Genomic DNA, 26,676 nt, shown 5'->3' with positions numbered 1-26,676 from the left:
GCCCGCCAGTGGGCAGAGAAGTTCCGGGCGGCCACAAACCGACACGCAGCCGTAGCGAAGTTGGACGCAGAAGGGGCGTAAGGAACGGGCAGAGAGAGCGGCTCAGAACTTGGAAGGGGCGGAGAGAGCGGCTCAGAACTTGGAAGTCCGCTTGGCACGTCCAGCTTGCTTTACGGCTTCCGATTGACTGCTTTGCGGCTCTTCTCCCCTTTGGACTTGATTTACGGCTCCACCCCCTGTCCTCCCCAACACCTTCAAGTTTCCCCTGTGGGTTAGGACCTTCTTCCCAGGGCCCCTTGCGCTTCCTTCCCAGTCTCCTCTGCGCGGTCTCTAGCTAAGCTTCCTTGCACTTGTTCAAAGCTCAGACCGAGCTCGCTCCCTGCGTGCACCGCGCGCTGCCCGAGGCGCGTAAGTGGGCAGGGAGGACGGGTCCCTGTTGGGGTGGTTCCGGCCGGGGGTTATGGAGCGCGGGACCGCTCAGATTTGGATCGAGTACCTGGGGTGGCGGCTGAGTTTTTCCTGCAGATCTCGGCGTGGAGGTGTTGAGCCCGGAGGCCCGTGTAGCGCGGGGTTCGGGAGCAGGGCTTCCGAGAGTTTGGTTGGGAGGGATGCGCTACCGTAGTGAGCAGCGCGCACGGAGCGCGCGCGCCCGGCCCTCGGGGCGCGGCCCTGCGCGGCGCCGAACGCTGGCCGCGCTGCTCGTTGGCAGCAGTGAAAGCCTGAAGCTGCTGTCAGTGGCTCAGTGGGTTGGAAGGAGTGGGTGTGGTTGGGAAGGAATGATAAATTTAAACGGAATTTAACGGCCAGTTTAGCCAGGCATTTAGCTTTTCTAGACCTTTTTTTTAAAAGTTGGGATATAATACATAATTAAATTCACTCTCTTAAAGTGTATAACTAGTGGTTTTAAATGTATTCATGAGGTTGCGCAACCACCACCATTAGCTAATTACAGGACATTTTCATCAATATTTCGTCACCCTCAAACCCTGAAACCCATTAGCAGACACCCGTTATTTCCACCTACTGCCAGCACCACTAGTCTACTTTTTGTCTGAGATTTCCCGTTCTCGGTACTGTATTTCATATAAGTAGAGTCATACCATGTCTGTCCTTCTGTGTCTGGCTTATTTCACTTAATGTAATGTTTTCAAGGTACGTCCATCCATGTTGTAGCATGTAACAAAACTTCATTTTTTTAAATGACTGAATTGTATGATTATACCACATTTTATTTCTCCATTAGTTGATGGATATTGATGGCTTTCTAGACCTTTTGAGGTCTATTCCTCCACAGAACTCGCAATATGAGGCACAAACATTTGAAAACCAAGTTCTCGGAAACCAGCATTTGACTCAGGGATTAGCTCAGGTATTTCAGTGGCCTCAGGTCTGGTATCTTTTAGGGGAGTATGTCTTTTTTAAAATCTTTTATTCTCAGTTCAGCACCTATCAAACCATTAATTGTAGTGGTAACAACCAGAGAAATGTTTGTGTGCAGGTCTCAGGGAGGCAGAAACTATGAGATAACTGCTGTTGTGTAATGTATGCCAAGACCTGTTATAATAAAAACTGAGTGTAGTTGGGGATGAGTGTATGAAAAATGTAATTTACCTAACTTTTAGAGAGATTTTTCCCTAAAAAACAAAAAAACTACAATGGGTCCTCATTATTCATGGATTCTGTACTTGCAAATTTGCCTACTTGCTGAAATTTATTTGTAACCCCCAAATCCTGGCTCCTTGAGCTTCCCAAGCATGAGTTCCCAGCTGACCATGCTCTGCCACCTGGTCTCAGCTCTCAAACTGTTCATAAGCCTCCTTTTGGCTGTTTTTCATATTTTTGCGCTCTTTATTAGTGATTTTGGTGTTTAAAATGGCCTCCAAGCATAGTGCTGAAGTGCTCTGTAGCATTCCTAAGTGTGAGAAGGCAGTGATGTGCCTCACAAAGATAAGCTGCTTTTAGATAAGCTTTGTTCAGGCGAGCTGTCAGCTGTGACTTAAGTGTTAATGAGTCAACAATATATATTAAGTAAGATATCTTTAAACAGAGCACACATAAAACAGGTTAGGTATTGACCTGTTGTACAGCCCTGTATTTCCCCTAGGAGCAGTGGTTCAGTACGTGCTAATTCAGTGTTCATCATGGTGACTTTACAGAACATGACTACCATTAATAATGAGAATTGACTGTATAACCGATTTTCAAGGGCAGAAAAGCTAGTGTGGATATTTTTCAATCTCTGCAGCTTTTAACATTTTTTTCACTGAAGGCATTCATTTTTAGTATTGTATTGGCATTTCTGAAGTAGAGAGAAGCTATTAATAAAATAAGGCTAAAATTCACTTCATGCTATGTGCTGGGTGGGGACTATATTAAGTGTTGGGAATTCAGTGATTAGTGTATGGCCTCTCTGTTCTCAAATGGCTGAGTGTGGCAGTGCAGCTGAGGAGTGATCATAGTGTGATGCATGCTTTGAAGTACGTCTAAAATGTTATGGGAGCATAGGGTTAATTCTGTTTAGAATGTGGTGAGATGCATAAGGTTTCAAAGAGGAAATGACAGTTTGAGATTTCTTTCTTTTAGCTTAAAAATATTTTTTTTCCTACTCTGTTGCTAAATTTTTTTTAAAGTATCACAAACATTACAGCAATATGTACAGAAATGGAAATAAAAGAAACTTGCTGTTTAATCCTGCTCATCCAGCTGTTCTTGATCTTCACAATCAGAATATTGTCCATCACTGGGTCTTGTCAAATCTGCCACCTGTAATACACATCCAGACTCCATTCTTTCTCTACATTTCCATTGTCTTACTTAAGCATTTATCATTTCCCATCTGGACTGTTGTAATGTAGACTCCTAAATGATCGCTTCCTCAGTTATTCAGTGTCAACAAAGCGCTTTCTGAGGCAGAAATATAATCTTATTCTCAGCTTAAAATTTTACAATACTTTCTCATAGCTTACAAAATAAAGTTTCAAGCTTTTTAGGGTGGCTCACAAAAACCTTCATGATCATGCCCTGTTCTGTCTTTAATAAAGATGAGAAAAGAGGATCAGGCGTGGTGCCTCATGCCTGTAATCCCAGCACTTAAAGGCCAAATGTGGGAGGATCGCTTGAGGTCAGAAGTTTGAGACTAGCCTGAGCAATGTAGAGTGATCCCATCTCTTAAAAAAAAAAAAAAAAAATTGGGTGTGGTGGCACATACCCTGTAGTCCCAGCTACTTGGGAGGCTGAGGTAGGAGAATCCACTTGAGCCCAGGAGTATCACGCCACTGCACTCCATTCCAGCCTGGGTGACACAGTAAGTCACTATCTCTTTTAAAAAAAGATGAGAAAAGGTAATATAAAAAAGGAAAATTTACCTTATTTAACAGGCCTTATTTCCTCTGATGCCTTTCTTCCTCCCTCCACGTATAATTAGAAATGGTTTTAGGTGATAAGGAAATGGAGGAAAATAAAAGCATCTTCACCAGTCTTGTTTACCTTGTTAATGTCTCAGATTCATCTATTTGTTGCTCACAGCCACTGTCCTAGTCCAGGTTCTTTCCCTCCTACCCCCTACAAGTCTTTTTTGGTCGTGTTTTTATTTCTCCTGGGAAAATGCCTATCAGAAGAATTCTGGGTTCATATGACAGATGTATGTTTATTTTCTAAAGAAATCACACTTATTTCCCAAAATTAGAAAACTATAAAGCTTCTAGAGGAAAATATAGAAAAAAATACCTTTATGACCTGGAGGTACACAAAGGTTTCTTGAACAGAATTCAGAAAACAATAACCACACACACACAAAAGGATAAATTTGATTACATCAAAATTTTAAACTTCTTATCATAGACAACTCTAAGAAAATGAAGAGACAGGCACAGACACCTATCTGATGAAGGACCAATATTGGAGATTTATAAAGAACCAGTAAGGTTCAAGGCCTGGGATTCATCCTCTGCTGCTCCACCTTCTGGGCCTGTGGCTCAATCTTTGGAGTCCTTCCTTCTTCATGAAGGGTAGCATGTGTTAGCAGCTAAGTGGTTTTATCAGCCTGTTTCCTGCCAGCAGTGTATGAGAGTTCCAGTTGCCTTGCCAACTCTTGGTGTTGTCAGTCTTTTTATTTTTAGTCATTCTGGAGGTATACAGTGATATGTCATTATGGTTTTAATTTAGCCTCTGATTGCTAATGATGTTGAGCACTTTTTCCTGTACTTACTGGCATATCTTCCTTTGTGAAGTGCCTCCTCAAATCTTTTGTCCACTTTAAATTGGACAATTTATGTTTCTTATTGAATTGTAGTTCTTTCTATATCCTGGATATCAGTCCTTTGTGGTTGCCTATTCATTTTCTTAAAGTTGTTTGATGAATAGACAATTTTGATGTAGTCAATTTATCGTATTTTTCTTTTATAGTGATTGCTTTCTGACTTGTAAGAAATCTTGGCCACCTCTGAGTTATGTAGATAATCTTTTATATTTTCTTCTAAAAGTTTTATAGTTTTATGTTTAGGCCTATGATCTAGCTCTAGTTTTTGTGAATGATGTGAGGTATAACTCAATATTAAATCTTTTTTTCCATATAGATATCCAGTTGTTCCAGCATCATTTGTTGAAAATGCCATTGTATTGCATTTTTGCAATTAAGATGACTGTGTAAAATGGTAATTAATTTCTGGGCTCTCTTTTCTGTCCCATTGATCAATCCCTACATCAGTACCACATTATTTTAATTCCCGTGGTTTTATGGTAAGTCCTGAAGTCATGTAGTCCCCCAATCTTGTTGTTTTCCAAGATTGATTTGGATATTCTAGATCCTCTGTATTTCCATATAAATATTAGAATCATCTTACCAGTTTCTCCAGAAAAGTCTGGTGGGATTATGATTGGGATTGCATTGAAGCTATACATCAATTTGGAAAGAAATGATAACAGTATTGTACCTTCAAATATGTGAACATGGCATATCTCCCTTTTTATTTAGGTCTTCTTTTCTTTTTGTTTGGTTTTATCGTTTTCAGTGCGGAACTCTTATACGTCTTTTGTTAAATTTATTCCTAGGTATGCTTTTTACCCTTATTATAAATGGAGCCATCATTTGTGTCATTCATTACTCTATATATAATGTGTCATTTTTCTCTAGCTGCTTTCAGAATTTTTCTCCTTATCTTTGGTTTTCAGCAGTTTGCCTCTGGTATGTCTAGGTGTAATTATCTTTTTATTTATCCAGCTTGAGGTTTGTGGAACTTCTTAAATCTGTAAATTTATCTCAGCCAATTTGGGAAATTTAGAGCCATTATTTTTAAAAATATTCTGTGTTAGGCCAGGCACAGTGGCTCACACCTGTAATCCTAGCACTCTGGGAGGCTGAGGCGAGAGGATCACTCGAGGCCAGGTGTTTGAGACCAGCCTGAGTAAGAGCAAGACCCCGTCTCTACTAAAAATAGAAAAATTAGCTGGGCATGGTGGCGCATGCCTGTAGTCCTAGCTACTTAGGAGATTGAGCCAGGAGGATCACTTGAGCCCAGGAGTTTGAGGTTGCTGTGAGCTGTGATGATGCCACTGCACTCTAGCCCCTGCAACAGAGTGAGACCCTGTCTCAAAAAAAAAAAAAAAAAAAAAAAATTCTGTCCCATTTTCTTTCACCTCTTCTTCTGGGACTTCAATAACATGTATGTTAGGCATTTTGAAATTATCCCACAGGGTTCCGAGCCTCTTTCATTATTTTCAATCTTTTTATCTCTAATTGTGCATTTTGTGAACAGGATTGTCAGTTTTGTCATGCAGGAACCTAAATTGCCTCCTCTTTTGCCCTTCACAGCACAGTTTTTGGAGGGTACCTTTCTGTTCCTTTTTGTTCTCTTCTCCCCAGAAACTTTCCAAGACCGCCTCATCAAGCTCTGCATGTGCTTAAATGTACCCCTGTCCCTGAACTGTCAGAGCTTTGTCAGGGTTTTCATATTTAGTGTGTGGTTTCTTTTTCAGGGAGTGACTTAGTTCCGTCTGAGTCTCTTCATCCTCTTCTTTCTTCTCTGCGTTTCCCTTCCCACCTGGATCCCATCTCGCTCTCTTTAAAGAGTTGGGAGGAGAGTTTGAGAAATATCTCCACCAGAAATTGATGTTTGTTTTTGTGCTTACAGGTAATTTGAAGCTTGTAGTATTTTTAGTCTTCTAATTATTCCATGTTGAAGACATGGAATATTTGTGGTTTTCTTTGTTCCTCTTTTTGGTTTGTATAGTTTTCAGAAGATGTGTCAGGACGTTTGAATTTATGTAGCTGCCAAAACCTTGGCTATCTAGGAAGTCTTTCCTAACATTTTATTTTGAAAGATTTGAAGCCTTTAGAAAAATTGTACCATGAATGCCTGCATATTCTTTTCCTAGATTCATGTTTGTTACTTTTGTCTTATCTGTTTCTCTTCTTCTCTTTATGCACACGTGTGCACACACACTCTCTTGGTTAGTTGAATGGGGAGTTACCTGCAGAAAACATGGTACTTCCCTCCAGTACTTCGTCGTAGATCTAGTATTGAGGCCATTCTCATAACCGTGGTACAATTACCGCACTCAGTAAGTTCAACAATGATACAATACTCTCGTCTCATATCCAGTCCTTCATCAGATTTCTCTCATATCTTAATGATGTCCTTTCTAGCAGCAGTCCCCAACCTTTTTGGCAGCAGGGACTGGTTTCATGGAAGACAATTTTTCCACGGTTGGGGGTGGGCGGGGCTCAGGCTGTGGTGCAGGGCCGGGCCACGGCTAGGTGGATTGGGGACCGCAGCTTGATAGCTTTTTTCCCCCTGATCTGAAATTTCATCAGGGACCACACAGTGTATTTAGTTGTCATATCTCTTTAGTCTCCTTTAGTATAGAAGAATTCACAAGCCCTTCTGTTTATTTTTTGAGATGGTGACATTTTTGAAGAGTCCAGGCCAGTTGCCTTGCAGATTTGAACTTGTTTATTTACTCAGGATTAGATTGGTGGGAATACGCCCTGAGTGATGCTGTGACCGTCTCAGAGCATCATCCATCGGGAAGCACATGATGTGGCTATCATTGGTGACATTAAGTTCGATTACTTGATTAAGGTGGTATCTGCCAGATTTCTCCATTGTAAAAGTATCTTTTGCCCCTCACCCCTTTTACTCCCAAGTGCAAGTAGTTTATTTGGAGATGACCCCAGGACAACTGGTAGAGGAGAGGGAAAGCGAGACGGGAAAGGACAGGCAGTCAACAAAGTGGGACTTATCCAGCCAGTTACCATGGTTAGGCAGCCAAACCTAATTCCCCGGGGGAACTTTGGAGCCAGGGTGGAGCTCATGGCTTGGTGATACCCCAAAGAAAGGGTAAGAAATCTGGAGTGTTTAAATGTCAGCTCCTGTCAGTCACTCTGTGAAGGCTGCTCCCAGGGGACATTAGTTCTCTGGCACTTCCGGCTTGCCATGAACAGGTGCAAAATAGGCTCTGAATAGCAAAGAAGGCTCTCAGGGAGAGAGATCAGATGCTGGCACTTGGAAGTCAGGCCAGGGTGCACTATTGTAGTGACAGCTGATGGGGTAACTGGCAGGGCAGCTGTAGTGTCTGCTGTACCTGGTACCCCAGAACCTAGAGCTTGAGGCAAAATCTTATGTGCTATTATTTTTTCAGGAAGTGCAATTTCACAAGCAGAGGTGAGGGAATGGGAGTGAGGGGAGAAGGAAGGTTAAGTCTTAAGGTTAAGAAGGAAGTTCAAGGATGAACTTCCAAGTTGGCCCCCCCTTGGTATAAGTACAGTTGGTTGCTCGATCTCCTAAAGCTGTCTCCTGGGAGGATGTGTGAAGTGCTGCATTCCAGGACAGCCCGTCCAAGGGAAGGAAGGAGCAGGACTCACCCCTCAGCTTCTGCATCTCCTTGGAAAAAGGTTTGCCTCACGGTTCATTAACTCCTCCAAGCTTCTAGGTTGCGAGTGTGTGGGCATCAGGTGGATCGCACCTCAGAGGCAAGAGGCAAGCCCCAGGAGGGAGGTAGAGGCAGACAGTGTGAGCAGGAAGCGAGGGCGGTGCAGTTGGTGAGAACCAGGTACTTGTCAGCCCAGTGACACCTGGGGTGGAAAAGTGGCCAAGGGCCTCAGGGACAGGCGAAGCCAAGAAGATATGAGGTGCTGCGTAAGATGTACCTGTAGCATTTGGATTCCACCTTTGTTTAGCAAATATGCACATACATGCACACATATAAAGCACACATATACAAACACAATCACATATATAAAAGGACAACAGCTGCATCTTGGTGGTGGAACCCAGCTGATTTTACATCCTCCCATACTCTCTGATACGTGTTTAAAGCTTTCTACAATAAAGATATTTTCATTTTATAATGGGAAAATAGTTGTGGACAGGTTAAGAAAGGCAGAACAATATGTATCTTTTTTAAAGTAGAAGAGCAAAAAAAACAGAAAAAGCAAGGCTGGGCGCGGTGGCTCACGCCTGTAATCCTAGCACTCTGGGAGGCCAAGGTGGGAGGATCACTTGAGGTCAGGAGTTCGAGACCAGCCTGAGCAAGAGCGAGGCTCTCTACTAAAAAATAGAAAGAAATTATCGGGACAACTAAAAATTGCAGGGAGTTAGCTACGCTCCCCACAAAGAGGTTTTTTTCTTCTGATCAGGTCTCTCAGGTAGGGGTCATTGCAAAGGATGAAAAAATAGTAGGAAACAAATAAAAATAAAATAATGATAATAATACACAGAGCCAAAGATATAGTTTATAAAGTAAAGGTTTATGAAAATAGATATAAGGAGGGTATCCAGATGGATATATTTCTTCCCGCATAAAATATATCAAAGACTGAAACTCCACACAGGTATTTTATAGGGTAGATACAGGCTCCCGTTGCCAAGGGCAATGGGATTTACATACTAACAGGCAGTTTGCTTTAGGGTCAAAGTCGTCTGAAAGGCTACTACAGATCCTTTAACTAACTCTAACTAGGGGAACAATGAGTTATAAAATCTTCTTAGGGCAAACTTCTAAGTTTTATGATAAGACTATTACTTTAGCAAAAAACAGAGACATCTTGGCTCTGGTGATTGTGTTCTTGGAGACAGAGATGATCTCAGAAGTCAACATGAGCTGTGCTTTGTGTTAATTACTTTAACCGCATGGTTCCATCTGGGCCCGGCTTGGGCATTAGCATATCTATCTGATCAGCTCTCATCTCCAGGGGTCTTTGCCTGTCAGCTCGGCAACCTTTTGGTTCTAGAAGAGGCCTGCCTTGTCTTTCAAAACAGGTGAGAACCATAGGCCCAGTTTACAGCTGTCTCTTTGAAGTGCAGCTATTACTGACCAACAAGACACCCTCCTGAGATGAGGCAGCTTTTGAACTAACACATTTATTTTTTCTTTAAGGCAAAGCCTTATTTGACTTCTGAAATTAAATCTTGTCTCCAGAAATACAGGGGGCATTTCTATAACTCAGTATTCTTAGGCTCAACAAAAAATATATAGAAAAAATTAGCCAGGCATGGTGGCGCATGCCTATAGTCCCAGCTACTCGGGAGACTGAGGCAGGAGGATCGCTTGAGCCCAGGAGTTTGAGATTGCTGTGAGCTAGGCTGATGCCACGGCACTCTAGCCCTGAGCAACAGAGCGAGACTCTGTCTCAAAAAAAAAGAAAAAAAAAAAGAAAAAGCAGAAAAAAAAAAAAGATTTCGTGTTTACCTTATGGGCAGAGACAAGATTGTCCTTTTCTTCAATGAATGTTAGATCTTTTAAAATATTGTTTAGAAAGGCAGAACAGGTTGCTTTTTAAATGAGAGGTGTAACTCTTGCCTTGTAATAAAATTAGTTTCTAGGCCGGGCGCGGTGGCTCAACGCCTGTAATCCTAGCACTCTGGGAGGCCGAGGTGGGCGGATCGTTTGAGCTCAGGAGTTCGAGACCAGCCTGAGCAAGAGCGAGACCCCATCTCTACTAAAAATAGAAAGAAATTATATGGACAGCTAAAAATATATATAGAAAAAATTAGCCGGGCATGGTGGGGCATGCCTGTAGTCCCAGCTACTCAGGAGGCTGAGACAGGAGGATCGCTTGAGCCCAGGAGTTTGAGGCTGCTGTGAGCTAGGCTGACGCCACGGCACTCACTCTAGCCTGGGCAACAGAGTGAGACTCTGTCTCAAAAAAAAAAAAAAAATTAGTTTCTAAAGATTTTAAAAGCATACTTTGTATGTCGTACATTTCATATTTCCTTCCTTCATTCATTCATTCATTCAATTAGTCCACAGCTGTTACTCGCCAAACACTTGCTGACCCTTCTAAGAGCCAGGGGCTGTGCTAGTCACCGGTGATGCCAAGAAGAACAGAAAGAATCTCCCACCTTCCTGGGGCTCATGTTGGAGTGGGGGACATGTATCGTGGCAGTGTTCACCAAATATTCAAACACTTTGTTGTGTTTTCCAGTGCCCTTTCTGATTAAGTTGGAGCTATGTACATAACAAGTTCTCTTCAGTGTACGATGACCAGAAGTGGTATGTGTCACTTCCAAGTTAAGGCAGCTGTGAACTGGTGGGACTCTTCCAATTCTACCCCTGCAGCAATGACCTTGGAGGCCACATGTGCTACGTGACACAGCTACAAGGTCGACCTGGCCACCAGCCCACATCAGACCTTGCATGAATGAGATACAAACTTTTATCATGCCAAGCTGTCCTCCTTCCTTGTTTTTTCTTGTGATAAAATATACATAACATAAAACTTAACCATTTTAACCATTTTTAAGTGTACCATTCAGTGGCATTAAGTACATTCACAAAGTATGCCCTGTTGTTTTTAACAAATAACCCGACTGGTGCTCATTTGAGATTTTGTGCATATCCTGTTCCCCAACAACCTTTTAGTACCCATTGATGATTTTTGCTGGAAGCTGTCAGTATCATGTCATTTTATTATAACAAACTTAAGAAGATCCCTTTTGCAGATGAAGAAGCTGGGGCACAGACAGGTTAAGAAATTGCTCAATCTAAGTAACTTAGCTGGTGGAGTTGGATGTTGGACCACATCTGACTAGAGTTTGCAGTGTGCTTTATGGTAGGGGCTGGCACACGATGGCCTGTGGGCCTAACCTGCCACCTGTTTTGTAAATAAAGCTTGACTGGGACACAACCACTGTTCACTTAGGCATTGTCTGTGGCTGCGTACACGCTAAAATGCCAGAGTTGAGTAGTTGCAACAGAAACCTTATAGCCCCCAAACCAAAATATTTACTGTGTCACCCTTGACAGAAAGTTTGCTGACCTCTGCTTCATAGAATACATATTTAACTTTTAATTCTTATTTTTATTAAAATAATACATGCAAATATCTGAACAATAAAATACTGTGATACTAGAAGTTTTATTTTGAAAAAGCAGAGATCCCTGCTGCACTCACTGTTCCCCCGACAGCCGCGCACCACAGAGACAGGCGCACTTCGTTCTGATTGCCCTTCCTGGCGCTTCCCTTTACGTTCTGACTACTATCTTTATTTCACTAATTCGTTGATTTAACAATTTTAGACACTGATTCACCTAGTTTAGGCCACTATGCTTTTTAGTACTAGATTATAAATTAATTTAACATTCTTGGCTGAACTGTAATGTTTTACGATCATTTAAATGATTTTCTGCATTTTCATCATAATCTATGTGAGAAAATTAACACGACATAAGCAATAACTAACGTTTAGGTAATACTTAGTGTGTGCCAGGGACTATTCTAATGCTCTTTCAGAAAGTATCACATTTCATCTTTACAGCAGCCCTAGGAAGTGCAGGCACTACTGTCACCTCCGTTTTCTAGATGCAGAAATGTCATTTAGAGAAATTATGTGAACTCCCCTTGGTGAAGTGTCTAGTGGGTGACAGAGCTGGAATTCGACATCTAGAACTTGACGTTACATTACCCAGTAGGATCCTTGGTGGGATATGTTCCAAGACCCTCAGTGGATGCCTCACCCTATGTACACTATGTTTTCCATCTAGTAACTGAGAGGGCTACTAAGTAACTAATGGGCAGTGTCATCTACGGCCTGGAGACGCTGGACAAAGGGGTGCGTGTCCCAGGCATGGTACGAGATTTCATCATGCTACCCAGAATGGCACACAATTTAAAACTCAATGAATTGTTTATTTCTGGAATTTTCCATTTAAGATTTTCAGACCATGGTTGCCTGGGGGTAACTGAAGCTGTGGAAAGCGAGGAAATGAAACCGGGGATCGGGGGGACTCCTGCGATGCCGTGGGGGTGCCGTACCACTTGACGGTCACGAATTTGTACTTCTGTTAGCAAATAATCCCAAGATTTATAACGGGTAAATTTGCCGAGGCACAGCGTTGAGGCTGTTCGATTACAGGTGTAGGGTATTCGGGCAGTGGGCAGGCGTTTGCGGATGACTTTCTGAGGGTGATTATGTTTTCTAACGGGTTACGAGCTTGCGTGGTCTCAGTCCGACGCAGTGGCTCCCAGCCCCCGCGGCTTCCGAAAGCACAGGCCACGGGCCGCCCCAGGGGGTCTGCTCGGGGTCAAGGCTGGGGCTGCTGGCTCGGGAGCCAGACTGGTTTGGTGCGTCACCTGTCCTTCCCGAATGTTCGGGCTCTGCCCGTCCCTGTCAGTCTTCTCCCTCCGCTGGTGTGTTAGTGCCTCCAGAGCAGCTCAGCTGTTGGGGTTTCTGTTTCTTTTTTGCCCCCAGAGTGAGCAGGGCCATGTTGTCTGTGTAGCAGGCGGTAACAAGTTGGGTTTTTTAAGCTTTAAAACAGACTCACTTGATTTTTCTTTTCCCCCCCTCAGCTCTACTGAGGTATGATCGTCAAATAAAAATTGTATATATTTAAGGTGTGCAATGTGATGATTTGATATACATATATGTTGTGAAATGAGGTATGATCGACAAATAAAAATTATATATATTTAAGGTGTACAATGTGATGATTTGATATACATATACGTTGTGAAATGATGACCACAATCAGGCTAATTAATGTACCCATCACCTCACACAATTACCTTTTAACTAGTACAGGTTGAGTGGCCTTTATCTGAAATGCTTGGGACTAGAAGTATTTTGGACTTCAGATTTTTTCAGATTTTGGAATGTTTGCACATATATAATGAGATATCTTGGAGATGAGACCTCAATCTAAACACGAAACTCATTTATGTTCCACACGCACCTTACACACAGAGCCTGAGGTCATTTCACTTTCCCCCGGGAGGCTGCACAGACTCTGGTGTGCGTCTGCGTTTTCACCGCTGCCCGCCACACGCGATCAGGTACGGAATCTTCCACCTGTGGCATCATGCCGGTGCTCAAAACATTTCCGATTCTGGAGCATTTTGGACTTTGGATTTTTGGATTGTTTGCTTTCCCATAAAGAGCATTTTTGTAATCTTGATTTTTCAATTATGACCGTAATATATTCTTATTGTAAAAATCACCTTTAGTAGCACCACCACGACAGCAAAAATGTTAACAGAAAGGTAGAAGCAAACCCTCAAGCGTTTTCGGCAGCCTGGTAGGCCACGGCTGGCCACTGGGGAACGTGTGCTTGATTGGAGCAGTGTTTAGAATTACATGAATTAAGTAACTCACAGGATATTACATAAAGGTGCTTTATCTGGTTTTTTAGTGGAGGCTTTTGTCTTTTACCTTTAGCATTCTTTCAGATCTTTTTTTAACCTTGTATTTGTACAGAAGTCAAGCAGAATCGACATGTCTGGGGCTGAGGAAGCGAGCTTCCCAGGCTGCGACCGCCATCCTTCTGTCCGCGGCAATCCTGTGTTATGCTTTGGACAGGTAACGTGTGGTTCCTTCATGGGAGAGGACGAAGTTAGGTGCGAAAAGTTACGACAGGATAAGCTGTAGAGCATCATCATGTATGTGTAAGCTATTTGTCATTAATTGGTTTTTCCTTAGATGCATTATTTTGGTGGTCTTTGGTGAACTCTGACAGCATTTTAGAACTTTAGCATCAAAAGACTGATAGTACTGGGGATTACATTTGGATTTAAATTTATTTTTTGGATAGATAGCATAGTCATATGCTATTGAATTCAAAATGAGGGAAAGACTGTGTGTGACAAGTCTCCCTGTCCTCCTTGAGTGCCTGTGTCCATGCCGGCCAGGCCTCTTTCCTGGGGGATCCCAAGTTACCAGAGTCCTTTTTTGTTGAGACAGTCCGTGTGTAGAAAAGGTTTTCTTGCTCTATCTTTGTCTTTACCAGAGATTTGTTTGTGAGTATTCACCTCACTTAAATGGGGCAAGGGGAAAAAACCAAAGTCAGCAAGTAGTATTATAGTTATATATATGTGGGATGGGGAATTATTGAATTGGAAAAGAAGGTATAAAACTTTGGAGAGGACAAGTGGAATCAAGACTTCCTATCCTGTTTTCTCTTTCTTTCTTTCTTTATTTTTTGTAGAGACAGGGTCTCGCTCTGTCGCCCAGGCTGGGGTGCAGTGTCATCATCGTGGTTCACTGCAGCCTGGAACTCTGGGGTCAGGCGATCCTCCTGCCTCAGCCAGGACTACAGGTGTGTGCCACCATGCCTGGCTAAGTTTTAAAATTTTTTTATAGAGAAGGGATCTCACTATGTTACCCAGGCTTATCTCAAACTACTGGCTTCAAGTGATCACCCCTCATAAGCCTCCCAAAATGCTGGGATTATAGGCGTGAGTCACAACGTCTGACCTGGCTTGAGAAAATTATAAAATTTTATAAGTATGTAGTAATAGCTAAGGCAGTGGCCCTCAAAATGTGGCTCTGACACCCCTGGAGAATCATAAGACCCTTCAGCATCCGTGAGGTCAAAGTTCTTTTCTTTTCTTTTTCTTTTTTTGGAGACAGTCTCGCTCTGTTGCCCTGGCTAGAGTGCCGTGGCGTCAGCCTAGCTCACAGCAACCTCAAACTCCTGGGCTTAAGCAATCCTCCTGCCTCAGCCTCCCGAGTAGCTGGGACTACAGGCACGTGCCACCATGCCCAGCTAATTTTTTCTATATATTTGTAGTTTTCCCGATAATTTCTTTCTATTTTTTAGTAGAGACGGGGTCTTGCTCTTGCGACCTTGCTCAGGCTGGTCTCGAACTCCTGACCTCGAGGGATCCACCTGCCTCGGCCTCCCAGAGTGCTAGGATTACAGGCGTGAGCCACCGCGCCCGGCCCAAAGTTATTCTGATAACAGTGCTAAGATACTGTTTGCCTTTTTCACCTCAACCTCTCACGTGTGAATGGTAGAGTTTCCCAGACACTGCACAATGTGATGATAACATCACTCTGATGCCTAATGCGATGTGTGTCTTAAAGGTTTCTCAGTTTTAATTTCTAATATGATGGATATAACCAAGATAAACAAAAGCTCTTGGGGGTCCTCAGTATGAGTGTAAAGGGCCGGGCATGGTGGCACGTGCCTGTAGTCCCAGCACTCTGGGAGGCTGAGGCAGGAGGATTGCTTGAGCCCAGGAGTTTGAGGTTGCTGTGAGCTAGGATGATGCCACAGCACTCTAGTCTGGTGACAGAGGGAGACTCTGTCTCAAAAAAAAAAAAAAAAAAAAAAGAGCATAAAAGGGTCCTGAGACCAAAAAGCTGGAGACTCGATGATGTGAGGTGTGATGGAAACGTCCATCTGATTTTCCCTTTCCGGGCCGCAGTGCCAGTACACGGCGGAGGAGTACCAGGCCATTCAGAGTGCGCTGAGGCGGAGGCTGGGCCCGGAGTACATCAGTAGCCGCGTGGCTGGAGGAGGCCAGAAGGTAGGAGGGTCCCGCGCCTGGAGAGCTGTGTCCGTGTGTAGCAGACTGCGCAGGTGACCTCGCCAACTGTCGTCCCTCTCTGGGTCTCACGGGTGCGGGAGGCTCTTGCTCACTGGAAGTGGAGGTCTCCTACTGCCCCTGGGTGGGGATGGGTCCGGCCTTCATTCTCATCTGAAGGGGCCCAAGCGTCATCTTGAGAGTTGGATAACTGCCATCTTAGGATTTTTGTACCATTTAAAAAAATGTCCCTTTTGCCATTTGCTTCTTTTTATTTTTGAATTAAATAATTTTTAAAAATTTATAATTAATACATAATAATTGTGCATCATTTGCTTATAATTTTAACTTCTGTGCATGTTTTTGGTCTTCCATAAAATATGTCAACCTTGAGATTTATACTTTTTTGGCATCTGTGAGTTTTGGAAACTGTTAGATGAGTGGTTCTTTCCCCTCTGAGTCTAGTTCCTCCCCCTGGACAGACCATTAGTTCGTTTGTTCTCACTGGCTCCTTCTAGAACTGCGGCCCCCAACACCCGCTCCACGGCCTGTCGGGGACTGGGCCACAGAGCTCTGCGAACCCACCTGCCACCCACCCCTGTCCGTGGAAAAATCATCTTCCATGAAACTGGTCCCTGGTGCCAAAGAGGTTGGGGACCGCTGCTCTAGAAGATCTTTGAAATAAATTCATTGAGAATTCCCCTGGAAGGTTTAAGGGCAGTTTTGCCAAACAAGCAGATAAGGAATAAATTAAGCAAATTTTGACTCACATTTAAGTATGACAAGGAATTTTAACATAGCTTTTTCTTTAAAAACAATTTTTTCTAGGTGTGTTACATTGAGGGTCACAGGGTAATTAGTCTGGCCAACGAGATGTTTGGTTACAATGGCTGGGCACACTCGGTCACACAGCAGAACGTGGGTGAGTCTGCTTCCTGGCAGTGCCACCGCTCTGTCCCCCTCCTTTGGCATCGTCTGACTGGTGGCGACAGTGCTTGGTGGCGAGGGCGTGAGGTTGGCGTGTTTGGTTGGCAGCCGGAGGGACGTGGGTGAGGCCACAGTCGCACCCTCGTCAGCTGGTCTCTTTCCCTCGCCCAGATTTCGTCGACCTCAACAACGGCAGGTTCTACGTGGGAGTGTGCGCGTTCGTGCGGGTGCAGCTGAAGGTGAGGGCGCGGCCAGGTGCGGGGGCGGCTGTGGGTGCGGGTGCGGCCAAGGGTGCGGGCGCGGCAAGGTGCGGGCGCGGCTGTGGGTGCGGGTGCGGCCAAGGGTGCGGGCGCGGCAAGGTGCGGACGCGGCAAGGTGCGGGTGCGGGCGCGGCAAGGTGCGGGCGCGGGCGCGGCAAGGTGCGGGTGCGGGTGCGGGCGCGGCAAGGTGCGGGTGCGGGTGCGGGCGCGGCAAGGTGCGGGTGCGGGTGCGGGCGCGGCAAGGTGCGGGTGCGGCCGAGGGTGCGAGGGTGCGAGGGTGCGGGCTCGGGCGGGCGCGCCAGGAGCGGTGGCGGTGGCGGAGCAGCCGGGGAGTCTCTGGCCCGCGCCCCCCGTGCTCCTTAGGACGGTGGCGTCCACGCAGGTTTGCTCGTGTGTCCCCTAAAAGAATTCTGAAAAACTGTCTTGAACATTTTTAAGTTGGCACTTTAAAAAGTTTTCACCATATATAAAATTGTTTGCAAAAGGTATATTTTTGACATATTGTAAAATTTGACATTTTAAAATACAGTAAGTCCTCACTTAATGTAGTTGATAGGTTTTTGGAAACTACGACGTTAGGCAAAACATAGCAGGTCCTCAATGTCATTTGTTATAAGGTTGATTAAAAGCAATTGATTTTGTTATACATCATTTCACTTAAAGTCAGTTTCCAAGAACCTGTGGAAAATGTTGAGGACCACTGTAAATCTGTTACATCTTTTTTAAATGTGCCAGTGAAATCCAAATACTATAGGGATTAAATACTGTCATTTATTTGAAAAAATATATGAGCAAGCTATTCTTTAATCATCAGAAATTTTACATTTTTCCTTCTTTATCTGAACTTATATATATCTATTCTATTTCCCTACTGGTTTTTATCCTAATATATATTTATGATTGAAGGTTTCATCAATAACCTTATTATGCTTTTCTCCCTGTGTGTGTGCATATGTGTGTATAAAAATACATTTTTTGGTAAATTTTCAGTGACCTTAATGCTCTAAATATTAAAAGATTTCTTCTGGATTGAGTTATTATCATAGTTATTAACATACAATTGATCGGACAATTGTGTTTATGTTGAAGAGAACACAAATATGTCAAAATTTTGATGCTTAGAAAGAAAAATTAAAATTTTATGGAAAATGCATATCTTAATGAGATGGATGGTGTTATTTTTTCTTTTTAGTTAGTTTATATACACATAACTGAATATTACTTATTTCTTGAATGAACATTCAGCATTAATTCTATTCTTGACTTGTGATTTTTGTAAATAGTACGGAAAAACCCTGTACACATTGGTAAGTAGCTGAGAATGGAAAGCATTTTGTTACAGTGTCACTCATTTCTTTGAGAGCTGAGTTATTTTTTAGAAATCACAGCGTGCTTTTATTTGATTCTCTGTCAGCTGACGATTTCGTCAGGTCCACCTCAGCTGAGAGAGGGATACCGCCTGACTTACGAAAGGACTTGCTACCCGGCCACTGTTAGATACAGTATTTCAAATGATCCCTTTGCCTGGTACCCCAGAGGTTTTCATACCTTTGGGGGATGCACCTTAGTGAGATCGGGGGGCTTAGAGACAGGCCTTGCATGTGAAAGCGGGGTGGGAAGGGACGACGGTCTTGACACCTGGACCACAGGCACATGTGTAGGCAGGTTGGCTCTGGGAAGTCATCCTGGAAATTGATGCTGTCACAGCTCTCTCTGCCTCCGGGTGACAGATGCCCGGTTTGAACACTACTGCTTGAGAGAAAGGGGACAAGCCTGCAGCTTTTCATGTTCGAGTTTGAACTCCTTTTCTGCCCCCAGGATGGTTCATATCATGAAGACGTGGGTTATGGCGTCAGTGAGGGCCTCAAGTCCAAGGCCCTGTCTTTGGAGAAGGCGAGGAAGGAGGCGGTGACGGACGGGCTGAAGCGAGCCCTCAGGTGAGCACGGGGGGCTGGAGTCTCACCTGCTTCGTTTTAGCTCTTGTTTCAGAGCAGTTCTGTGTTTTGTGGTTTTTTTTAAAGTTAATATATTCACATGGGTCAAAAGTCTAAATAACATGGAAAGATAAATCTCACTCCTACCATGTCTTATCTACCCTGTTTTCCTACTTTGTTCTGTATTTTTTAGAGTTTATGCTTAGGTCTTCCCGTTTTGGGAGTCCGTGGTAGAATTCAGGGCTCGCCCCCGCTCGGCGGTGGCCAGGGGCCTTTCCAGGGGTGCGTGGGGAGCGTCCTCACTCACCGCGCTCCTGAGCAGTCTCCGTGCAGACGGGACAGAGTTAACGGAGTTACATGGTTACACTGATGTCTTTGAGAACCAAGGTGAAATAAATTACCAGAAAAATACCTGAGTGCATTAAAACTTGGCATTGCCGTATTCTGGAGCTCCACAGATCCCAAGTGAAGAACTCTAGTCATGGAGGGCTGTGCCCTTTTGTGTAGCCCGCTCTTATTTGGAAATTGGAGCAGTTCTTGGAAAAATAAATCTCTGCTCTGGAAGTTTTGTGCTCCACATCAGGAGGTAGCTAATGGGTTTTGCAAATGGTTCCTTAGTTTTTTCATACTCGTCTCCCCTTGAGGGCAGGGATTTGCATTTGCTATTCTCAGAACCTGGAAGGAACCTGGCCAGCGCTCAGTAGACGTTGATGGAATGCACACTAGGGTCCATTTCCCCTGCCACACTGAGAAGCAACTTGTACTAACATCGGAACTCTGATCTCTGGGATTCCCGTGCAACAATTCTCAACCCTGTCCCACTTTTTTCCCCTCCTACCCTCAGGAGTTTTGGGAATGCACTTGGCAATTGTATCCTGGACAAAGACTACCTGAGGTCACTGAATAAGCTTCCACGCCAGGTATGTATCGAGGGCGGAGTGGGCTGGATTGCAGGGAAGACAACACAGCAGATTCTCTTGTGTCGGGGGAGTGTTTGGAGGATGGAGGGAGACGTGAGGACTCAGCTATTTGGAGGGTCTGGAATGTTTATTTCAGATTTTGAATGTTAGAGCTAGCAGGAACTGATCATTTTATGGATGAAGAGATCGAGTCCTGGAGAATTTGTGCCATTTGTCTGCTATATAGCCAGCTGTGGCTGGGAGTGGCCTGTGACACCTCAGAACGTGCACACAGCCCTCCACAGCACTGCTGTCATTTCTTTTCCTTAGCTCTAGTGTCCTAAAGGTTTAGATGTCCATCATTTCTGTCAATACCTATCACGTGATCTGAGCATTTGCCTTTGGAGAATGGGGTCTGTGGTCAAGCGCCCCTGGGGTCATACTTGACTGGCGGTGGGTCAGCTTCCGGGGTGTCCTCCTGCCTGGTAGAGAGTGTCTGCCTTCCCTGTGGCGCCCTCTGAAGTCCCTGCGGTGGCGCCACCCAGGGCAGAATTCCCATCCTGTACCCAAGAGATTCTTTTTCTTGTGGAGCCACTAATAGAGGTGTGTGTCTGGCATTTGTCAAAACTCTTCTCTTTAAAAAAATTTTTTTCTTAGTCTGCAGTTTTCTTCTTTTATTGTGAAAAACACATGAAATTTACCATCTTAACTATCTTTAGTGTACAGTTGAGTAGTATTAAGGTATTCACATTGTTGTCCAGAACCTTTTCATCTTGCAGAACTGAGACTCTGCCCGTAAGACAAGGACTCTCCTCTCCCTCTCTCCATCCACCCTGGCAACCACCATCCTACTTTCTGTTTCTATGAATTTGACTACTCTGGGTACCTCCGATAAGTGAATCATATAGTTTTTGTCTTTTTGTGACTGGCTTATTTCACCTAGCATTAATGCCTTCAGGATTCACCCATGTGGTAATGTGTGTCAGAATTCCTTCCTTTTTAAGGCTGAATAATAGTCCCTGCATGTACATATCACATTTTGTTTATCCCATCTATTGCTGGACATTTGCCTTATTTCTTCCTCTTGGCTTATGTAAATAATGCTGCCGTGAACATGGGTGTATAACTATATCTTGGAGACGCTGCTTTCAATTTTTTGGAATTGAATCCTAGAAGTGGGATTGCCTGGATCATATGGTAGTTCTATTTTTAATTTTTTTTTTTTGAGACAGAGTCTTGCTTTGTTGCCTATTAGATATTTTGTTGCTGAGTTGTAGTGCTTCTTCAAATATTCTAGATATTAACCCCTGATCAGATGTATGATTTATATAGATTTTCTCCCATTCCATAGGTTGCCTCTTAAGTTTTTAAGTTTGCTGCAGTCCCATTTGTCTATCTTTACTGTTGTTGCCTGTGCTTTTGGTGTCATACCCAAAAAAAATCAGTGCCGAATCTAACGTCAGGAAATGTTTCTTCTGTGATGTCGTCTGTGGAACTAAGATAATTTTATTTCTTTCTGTCTAGTTTGAACACATTTTGTTTCTTTCTTTTGCCTAATTGCTCTGGCTAGGAATTCCAATAGTATGTTGAATAGAAACGGTGAGAGTGGGTGTCTTTGCCTTGTGTCTGATCTTAGGGGAAAAGCTTTCCGTCTTTCACCTTTGAGTGTATTGGCTGTGGCCTTTTCACATATGGCCTGTATTATGTTGATGTGGTTTCCTCCTGGTCCTAGTTTGTTGAGTGTTTTTGTCACGAAAGAGTGTTGAATCTTGTCAAATGCTTTTTCTGCATCAGTTGAGAAGTGCATGCAGTTTTTGTCCTTCATTCTGTTAATGTGCTGTATTATATTGATTTTCGTATATTGAACTATCCTTGTATTCTAGGAATAAATCTCATTTGGCCATGTTGTATAATCCTTTTAACGTGCTGTTGAATTTGGTTTACTAATATTTTGTTGGGGATTTTAAAATCAGTATTCGACTTGAGTCTTTGTTCTTTTTTTCTTAATCTAGTTAAGGGTTTGTTAATTTTGATTTTTTTCAAAAAAACAACTATTTTGATTTTTTTCTTCTATTCTTTTTGTATTCTCTATTTCATTTATCTCTGCTCTAATCTTTTTTTTATTTACTTCCTTCTGCTAGCTTTGGGTTTAGTTTGTTCCTTGAGGTACAAAGTCAAGTAGCTGATTTCAGATCTTCCTTTTTTTTTAGTTTTTTAATTTATGTGTTTAACTTCCTTCTTAGGGATGCTTTCACTGCATCCCAGAAGTTTTTGTATGTTGAATTTTAGTTTTCATTTATCTCCAGGTATTTTATCCTCTTTCTTTCCTTATTAGTTGCCTCTGGAAGTGGATTTAACTAAAGCAAAGAGACAAGATTTTGAACCTTCTGTGGAACAGGCAAGATATAACAGCTGCCGACCAAATATGGCGCTGGGACACCCAAAACCACAGGAAGTGACCTCCCCTTGCAGACCTCGCCACCCAGATGATGCCCACATTGTGATACAGGAGGAAAAGGACTGTGGCCCCCGGTATGGGGTCTAAGTTCCCTTCCTTTCCTCTTCTGCTTCTCCATGCGGTTTAGTTTGCCTTCATTTCTACCTTCAGAGCCAGAAAGCTGGTTTTTGTGCTCCCTGAGGAACCATAGCTGTTACTCAGGAACTCTCTCCCATCTTGTTGCTGTTCTGATGCAGACACCTGACCTCGGCCACTGTGGAGAATGATGCCACTTACCGGCGGAAGCTCCGGCAAAAGCAGATGCAGCAACAGTTCCGGGAGCAAATGGAGAGACAGCAGCAAGTTGAACTATCTCCCCCATCAGTTGAAAAGAAGAATGAGGGTGTGTGGGAAGATGGCAGGAGAGGCCCTAGGAAGTGTATCTGAAAGAGGAAGTCTAGTGGACAGGATAACCCGATTCTCTGCCAGTGACCCTGTGGCCAGCTCCAAACCAGACTTCACCAGGACTTCTCTCAAGCTACACATGGGAGAAATGAGTCGAGGAAATTAAGGATGGTGAAATCTGGGTTGGGCGTGGTGGCTCACACCTATAATCCCAGCACTCTGGGAGGCTGAGGCAGGATTGCTTGAGGCCAGGAGTTTGAGACTAGCCTGGGCAATATAATGAGACCCGTCTTTATTAAAAAAAAAAAAAAAAGCCAGGCGTGATGGTGTGCACCTGTAGTTCCAGCTACTCAAGAGGCTGAGGTGGGAGGATCACTTGAGCCCAAGAGTTCAAGGGTACAGCAAGCTATGGTGATGCCAGTGCACTACAGTCTGGGCAACCTCATCTCGAAAAAATCTTAAAAAAAGATAGTGAAATCTGCCATGCACTTTCCCATTTCTAAAGACTTTTTTTTTTTTTTTTTTTAGGGAAGTAAATGGGCCTTGACATAATCTTCTGGAATTAGAAATTTCAGGGTAAAAAGGTTTTTTTTGCTTCAGATACTTTGTCCATCTTTGCATTAGAAAGCCTTTTGTTTCTGTCATGTCTTTGAATAGAAGAAAAAAATGGGTTTGAAGATAATGGGAGCTTTTGGTAGATTATTTATTTGATGACTTTAGTTTATTGCAGAGTCCAGAAGCTCCCAGGGTGGAGTGTGGAGTAGGTTGTCCTCTAGGACTTTCCCTACTTCTTACCAGACAACCAGAGCCATTGTTCTTTTAATCTACTTTACATATTGGATTTCTGCTTAAGATTTTGCTTGAGCAAGGCTTATGACTTTAAAAAGCCAGCCAGCCACTGGAGTACATGGCTTCTAATAACCCCTCTACTTTTGCTGTTAAAGGAGAAATAAACTTTTGTTTTTCCCATTTTAGTGAGAAGGAATAGTTACTTTAAACAACATAGAGGGAGTCTCTCTGAACCTATTCTGGTTTGGGGACTGTCTGATTCATGCATCATCCTTTGCCCAATTAAACTCTGTTAAATTAAAAAAAAAATCCACAAAAACAAAACCACAGGTAGATCTGTAGGTAGGACTGGGACTCGGTAATCTTGAGTTCCTTGACAGTCTGAACCGACATAGCCCCAGGCAGCTTTGCACTTCTTAGACTGCTCCCTCTAACAAGAGGGGGATAGACTTAATCTCTTAAATTCCATTTAGTTATGTGATTTCTTCTTCTTCTTTTTTTTAGACAGTCTCGCTCTGTTGCTGGGGGCTAGAGTGCCGTGGAGTCAGCCTAGCTCACAGCAACCTCAAACTCCTGGGCTCAAGCGATCCTCCTGCCTCAGCCTCCCGAGTAGCTGGGACTATAGGCATGCGCCACCATGCCCGGCTAACTGTTTTTCTATATATATTTTTAGTTGGCCAGCTAATTTCTTTCTATATATATATATATATATATATATTTTTTTTTTTAGTAGAGACGGGGTCTCGCTCTTGCTCAGGTTGGTCTCAAACTCCTGACCTCGAGCGATCCTCCCGCCCTGGCCTCCCAGAGTGCTAGGATTACAGATGTGAGCCACCGCGCTTGGCCTAGTTATGTGATTTCTGACTTGTCCTTTCTCCTGTGTAAACCGTAGCTGCCCTTCCGGCCCCTCCTTTGACGCACAGCACTGCCGTACCTGCTGTCTCAGAACCAGTCACTGAGAAAGACTGCCTTGCAGGTGTGACTCAAGAATTAATTAGTAAATACCCATGAAATGCTTATACCCTACTGTGCTTTATGCTTTTAGTAGTCACAGAATGCATTTTAAGTATCGTTAGGGGGCCACGTGTGGTGGCTCACGCCTATAATCCTAGCACTCTGGGAGGCCAAGGTGGGTGGATCATTTGAGCTCAGGAGCTTGAGACCAACCTGAGCAAGAGCAAGACCCCGTCTCTACTAAAAATAGAAAGAAATTAGCCAAACAACTAAAAATAGAAAAAATTAGCCGGGCATGGTGGCACATGCCTGTAGTCCCAGCTACTCGGGAGGCTGAGGCAGGAGGATCGCTTGAGCCCAGGAGTTTGAGGTTGCTGTGAGCGAGGCTGACGCCACGGCACTCTAGCCCGGGCAACAGAGCGAGACTGTCTCCAAAAAAAAAAAAAACCAAAAAACAAACAAACAAAAAAAAGGCAAGGTGTTAGGAATCCTCGTTTTTATTGGCAAGGGGTTCTGACTGATAGCGAGTACCCGGCCTTGCTTTTGTACTAATCAAAGGGAAGCTTCAGTGCTCTTTCAGGGCAGAGGAGAGAGAGTCCAAAAACTATCATAGGCACTCAAGACATGGGATTTCTTCTGGCCAGTGTTTCCAGGGCTTTCTTTGAGAATCCTTCATTATTTGCTGATGCTACACTTTTCTGTGATCTCTGTAGAGAATCTTGAAGATAATCTTGAAATGTGGGATCTGACTCCAGATGGATTGGACAGTGCTATTGAGCCCTTGTTTGGACCAGAACCACCCCAGACATCTGAGACACTAGCACTGAACCACCAGACGGTGACCTGGAACAGGACCCCACACAACCTTTGCCACCAGAAACCACAAGCAAAATCTGGACCCTGGCAACCCCAAACTTATAGCACTAACCAGCATGTAACAGGTAGGACGAGAGAAGTGTTCAGGAACAAAAGTTAACTCTGTGAATTTTAAAGGAAGGATGACATTTAAGTTGGATAGAATCATTCCAAGGGAATAAGCAGTGTAAGTAAGTAGAAGATAACTGATTTAAGAGCCAGAGTGTTTCCTGCGGGCTCCTGCTTTCAGGTGCAGCCTTTGACAGTAGCGGGAAGCTTAAGGATGAGTACACTGAGCTTTTCCTACTAAAGGTGGGGGTGGGTCCTTCATGAGTATGATGCCATTTGGTGTAGGCTTAGCGGAGGGCTCTGCTTTCCTCCTAACAGTAATTTTCATTCATGGGCTCTTAGTCTAATTAGGATCATTAATACAATCCGGAAATTATTAACTGTCAGTTTATTCCTTATTTTAAAATCATGGCAGTTACTTTTAAGCCATTTTTTCGTCCACAGGTAACTGGGAATCTCTTAAGAAGAGCCAGGACATGAAGAAAAGGAAACTGGATCCATCTTAACTGAGGCTCAGCCTACATCATCGGACTCTTGTCACAAAGGGACTTTGGAAAACTACTTTTTGGTCATGATATTGGTCATCATTCCTGGGGAATGAACTTAATTTCTGAGGATTTACTTTGCTTCATTCTGAACCTTATCAGAGGATTTGACCATGAGTCTACTGTAGCTAGAGCTGAGCACCTTCAAGAAGCTTGTCACACACTGCAGGGGGAGGTGCTAGACAGATGAAATACCTTTTCTTGGGCTCTTGTGGGTTTCCACGATTTATTTCTAAGCCATTATGTTAATAAAGATAGACATTTTGGGAATCACCACTGGCTGCCTGCCATCAAGCAAGAGAGGCTAGACTTGATACTAAGCACGAGCTTTAACAATTGCCTACATTAAATTGTATTGAGTAATGTTTTCTTTCCTTTCAGGTCTCCATGCTTTTAATGTGGTTCACATAATAAGTACTGTACATCATGACAGAACAAGACTGCAGTAGTGCTTTTTACTACTTGGACCCATTGAGGCTCCAGTCTTCATCTAATATTTAATATAATCTCTAATTCATGGGTTTATGACATCATAATCCTCCTAAGCAAGGACATAATGATCTAAGACCAAGGAAAAGGCATTTTGAGAAAGTAAATCCTCTACTTTTTAACAAAATGGAAATTATTGTACAGGCCGAGTATCCCTTATCTGAAATGCATGAGACCAGAGGTGTTTTGGATTTTGGAATATTTGCCTATATATAATGAGATTATCTGGGGGATGGGACCCAAGACTAAATATGAAATTCATTTATGTTTCTATATATCTTATACATATAGTGTGAAGGTGATTTTATACAATAATTTAAATAATTTTGTGCACAAAACAAAGTTTGTGTATAAGATATATTGCAGCTGGG

At 43.4% G+C, this 26,676-nt stretch overlaps 1 protein-coding gene across 2 annotated transcripts; it reads left to right on the top strand.

Moving 5' to 3' along the window:
- Positions 1 to 297: 297 nt before the first annotated feature.
- Positions 298 to 26,617, top strand: RAD52 (RAD52 homolog, DNA repair protein). Of its 2 annotated transcripts, XM_069489609.1 has the most exons (13): positions 340 to 408; positions 13,182 to 13,270; positions 13,692 to 13,793; positions 15,644 to 15,745; positions 16,571 to 16,664; positions 16,841 to 16,908; positions 18,748 to 18,866; positions 19,708 to 19,783; positions 22,098 to 22,294; positions 22,457 to 22,602; positions 24,286 to 24,390; positions 25,061 to 25,288; positions 25,716 to 26,617. In XM_069489609.1, the coding sequence occupies exons 3-13, from the start codon at positions 13,710 to 13,712 to the stop codon at positions 25,775 to 25,777; spliced, it is 1,281 nt and encodes a 426-aa protein (XP_069345710.1). In that variant the 5' UTR covers positions 340 to 408; positions 13,182 to 13,270; positions 13,692 to 13,709; the 3' UTR covers positions 25,778 to 26,617. The 2 variants fall into 2 exon arrangements, with proteins under 2 accessions (XP_069345709.1, XP_069345710.1); XM_069489608.1 differs by lacking the exon at positions 13,182 to 13,270 and having other exon boundaries at positions 298 to 408; positions 24,286 to 24,369.
- Positions 26,618 to 26,676: the final 59 nt, after the last annotated feature.

The sequence above is a fragment of the Eulemur rufifrons genome, chromosome 16, assembly GCF_041146395.1.
Source record: "Eulemur rufifrons isolate Redbay chromosome 16, OSU_ERuf_1, whole genome shotgun sequence".
NCBI classification, from domain to species: Eukaryota; Metazoa; Chordata; class Mammalia; order Primates; family Lemuridae; genus Eulemur; species Eulemur rufifrons.
Note: the sequence above shows the minus strand (reverse complement) of the source record. Positions and strands in the feature narration are given on the sequence as shown.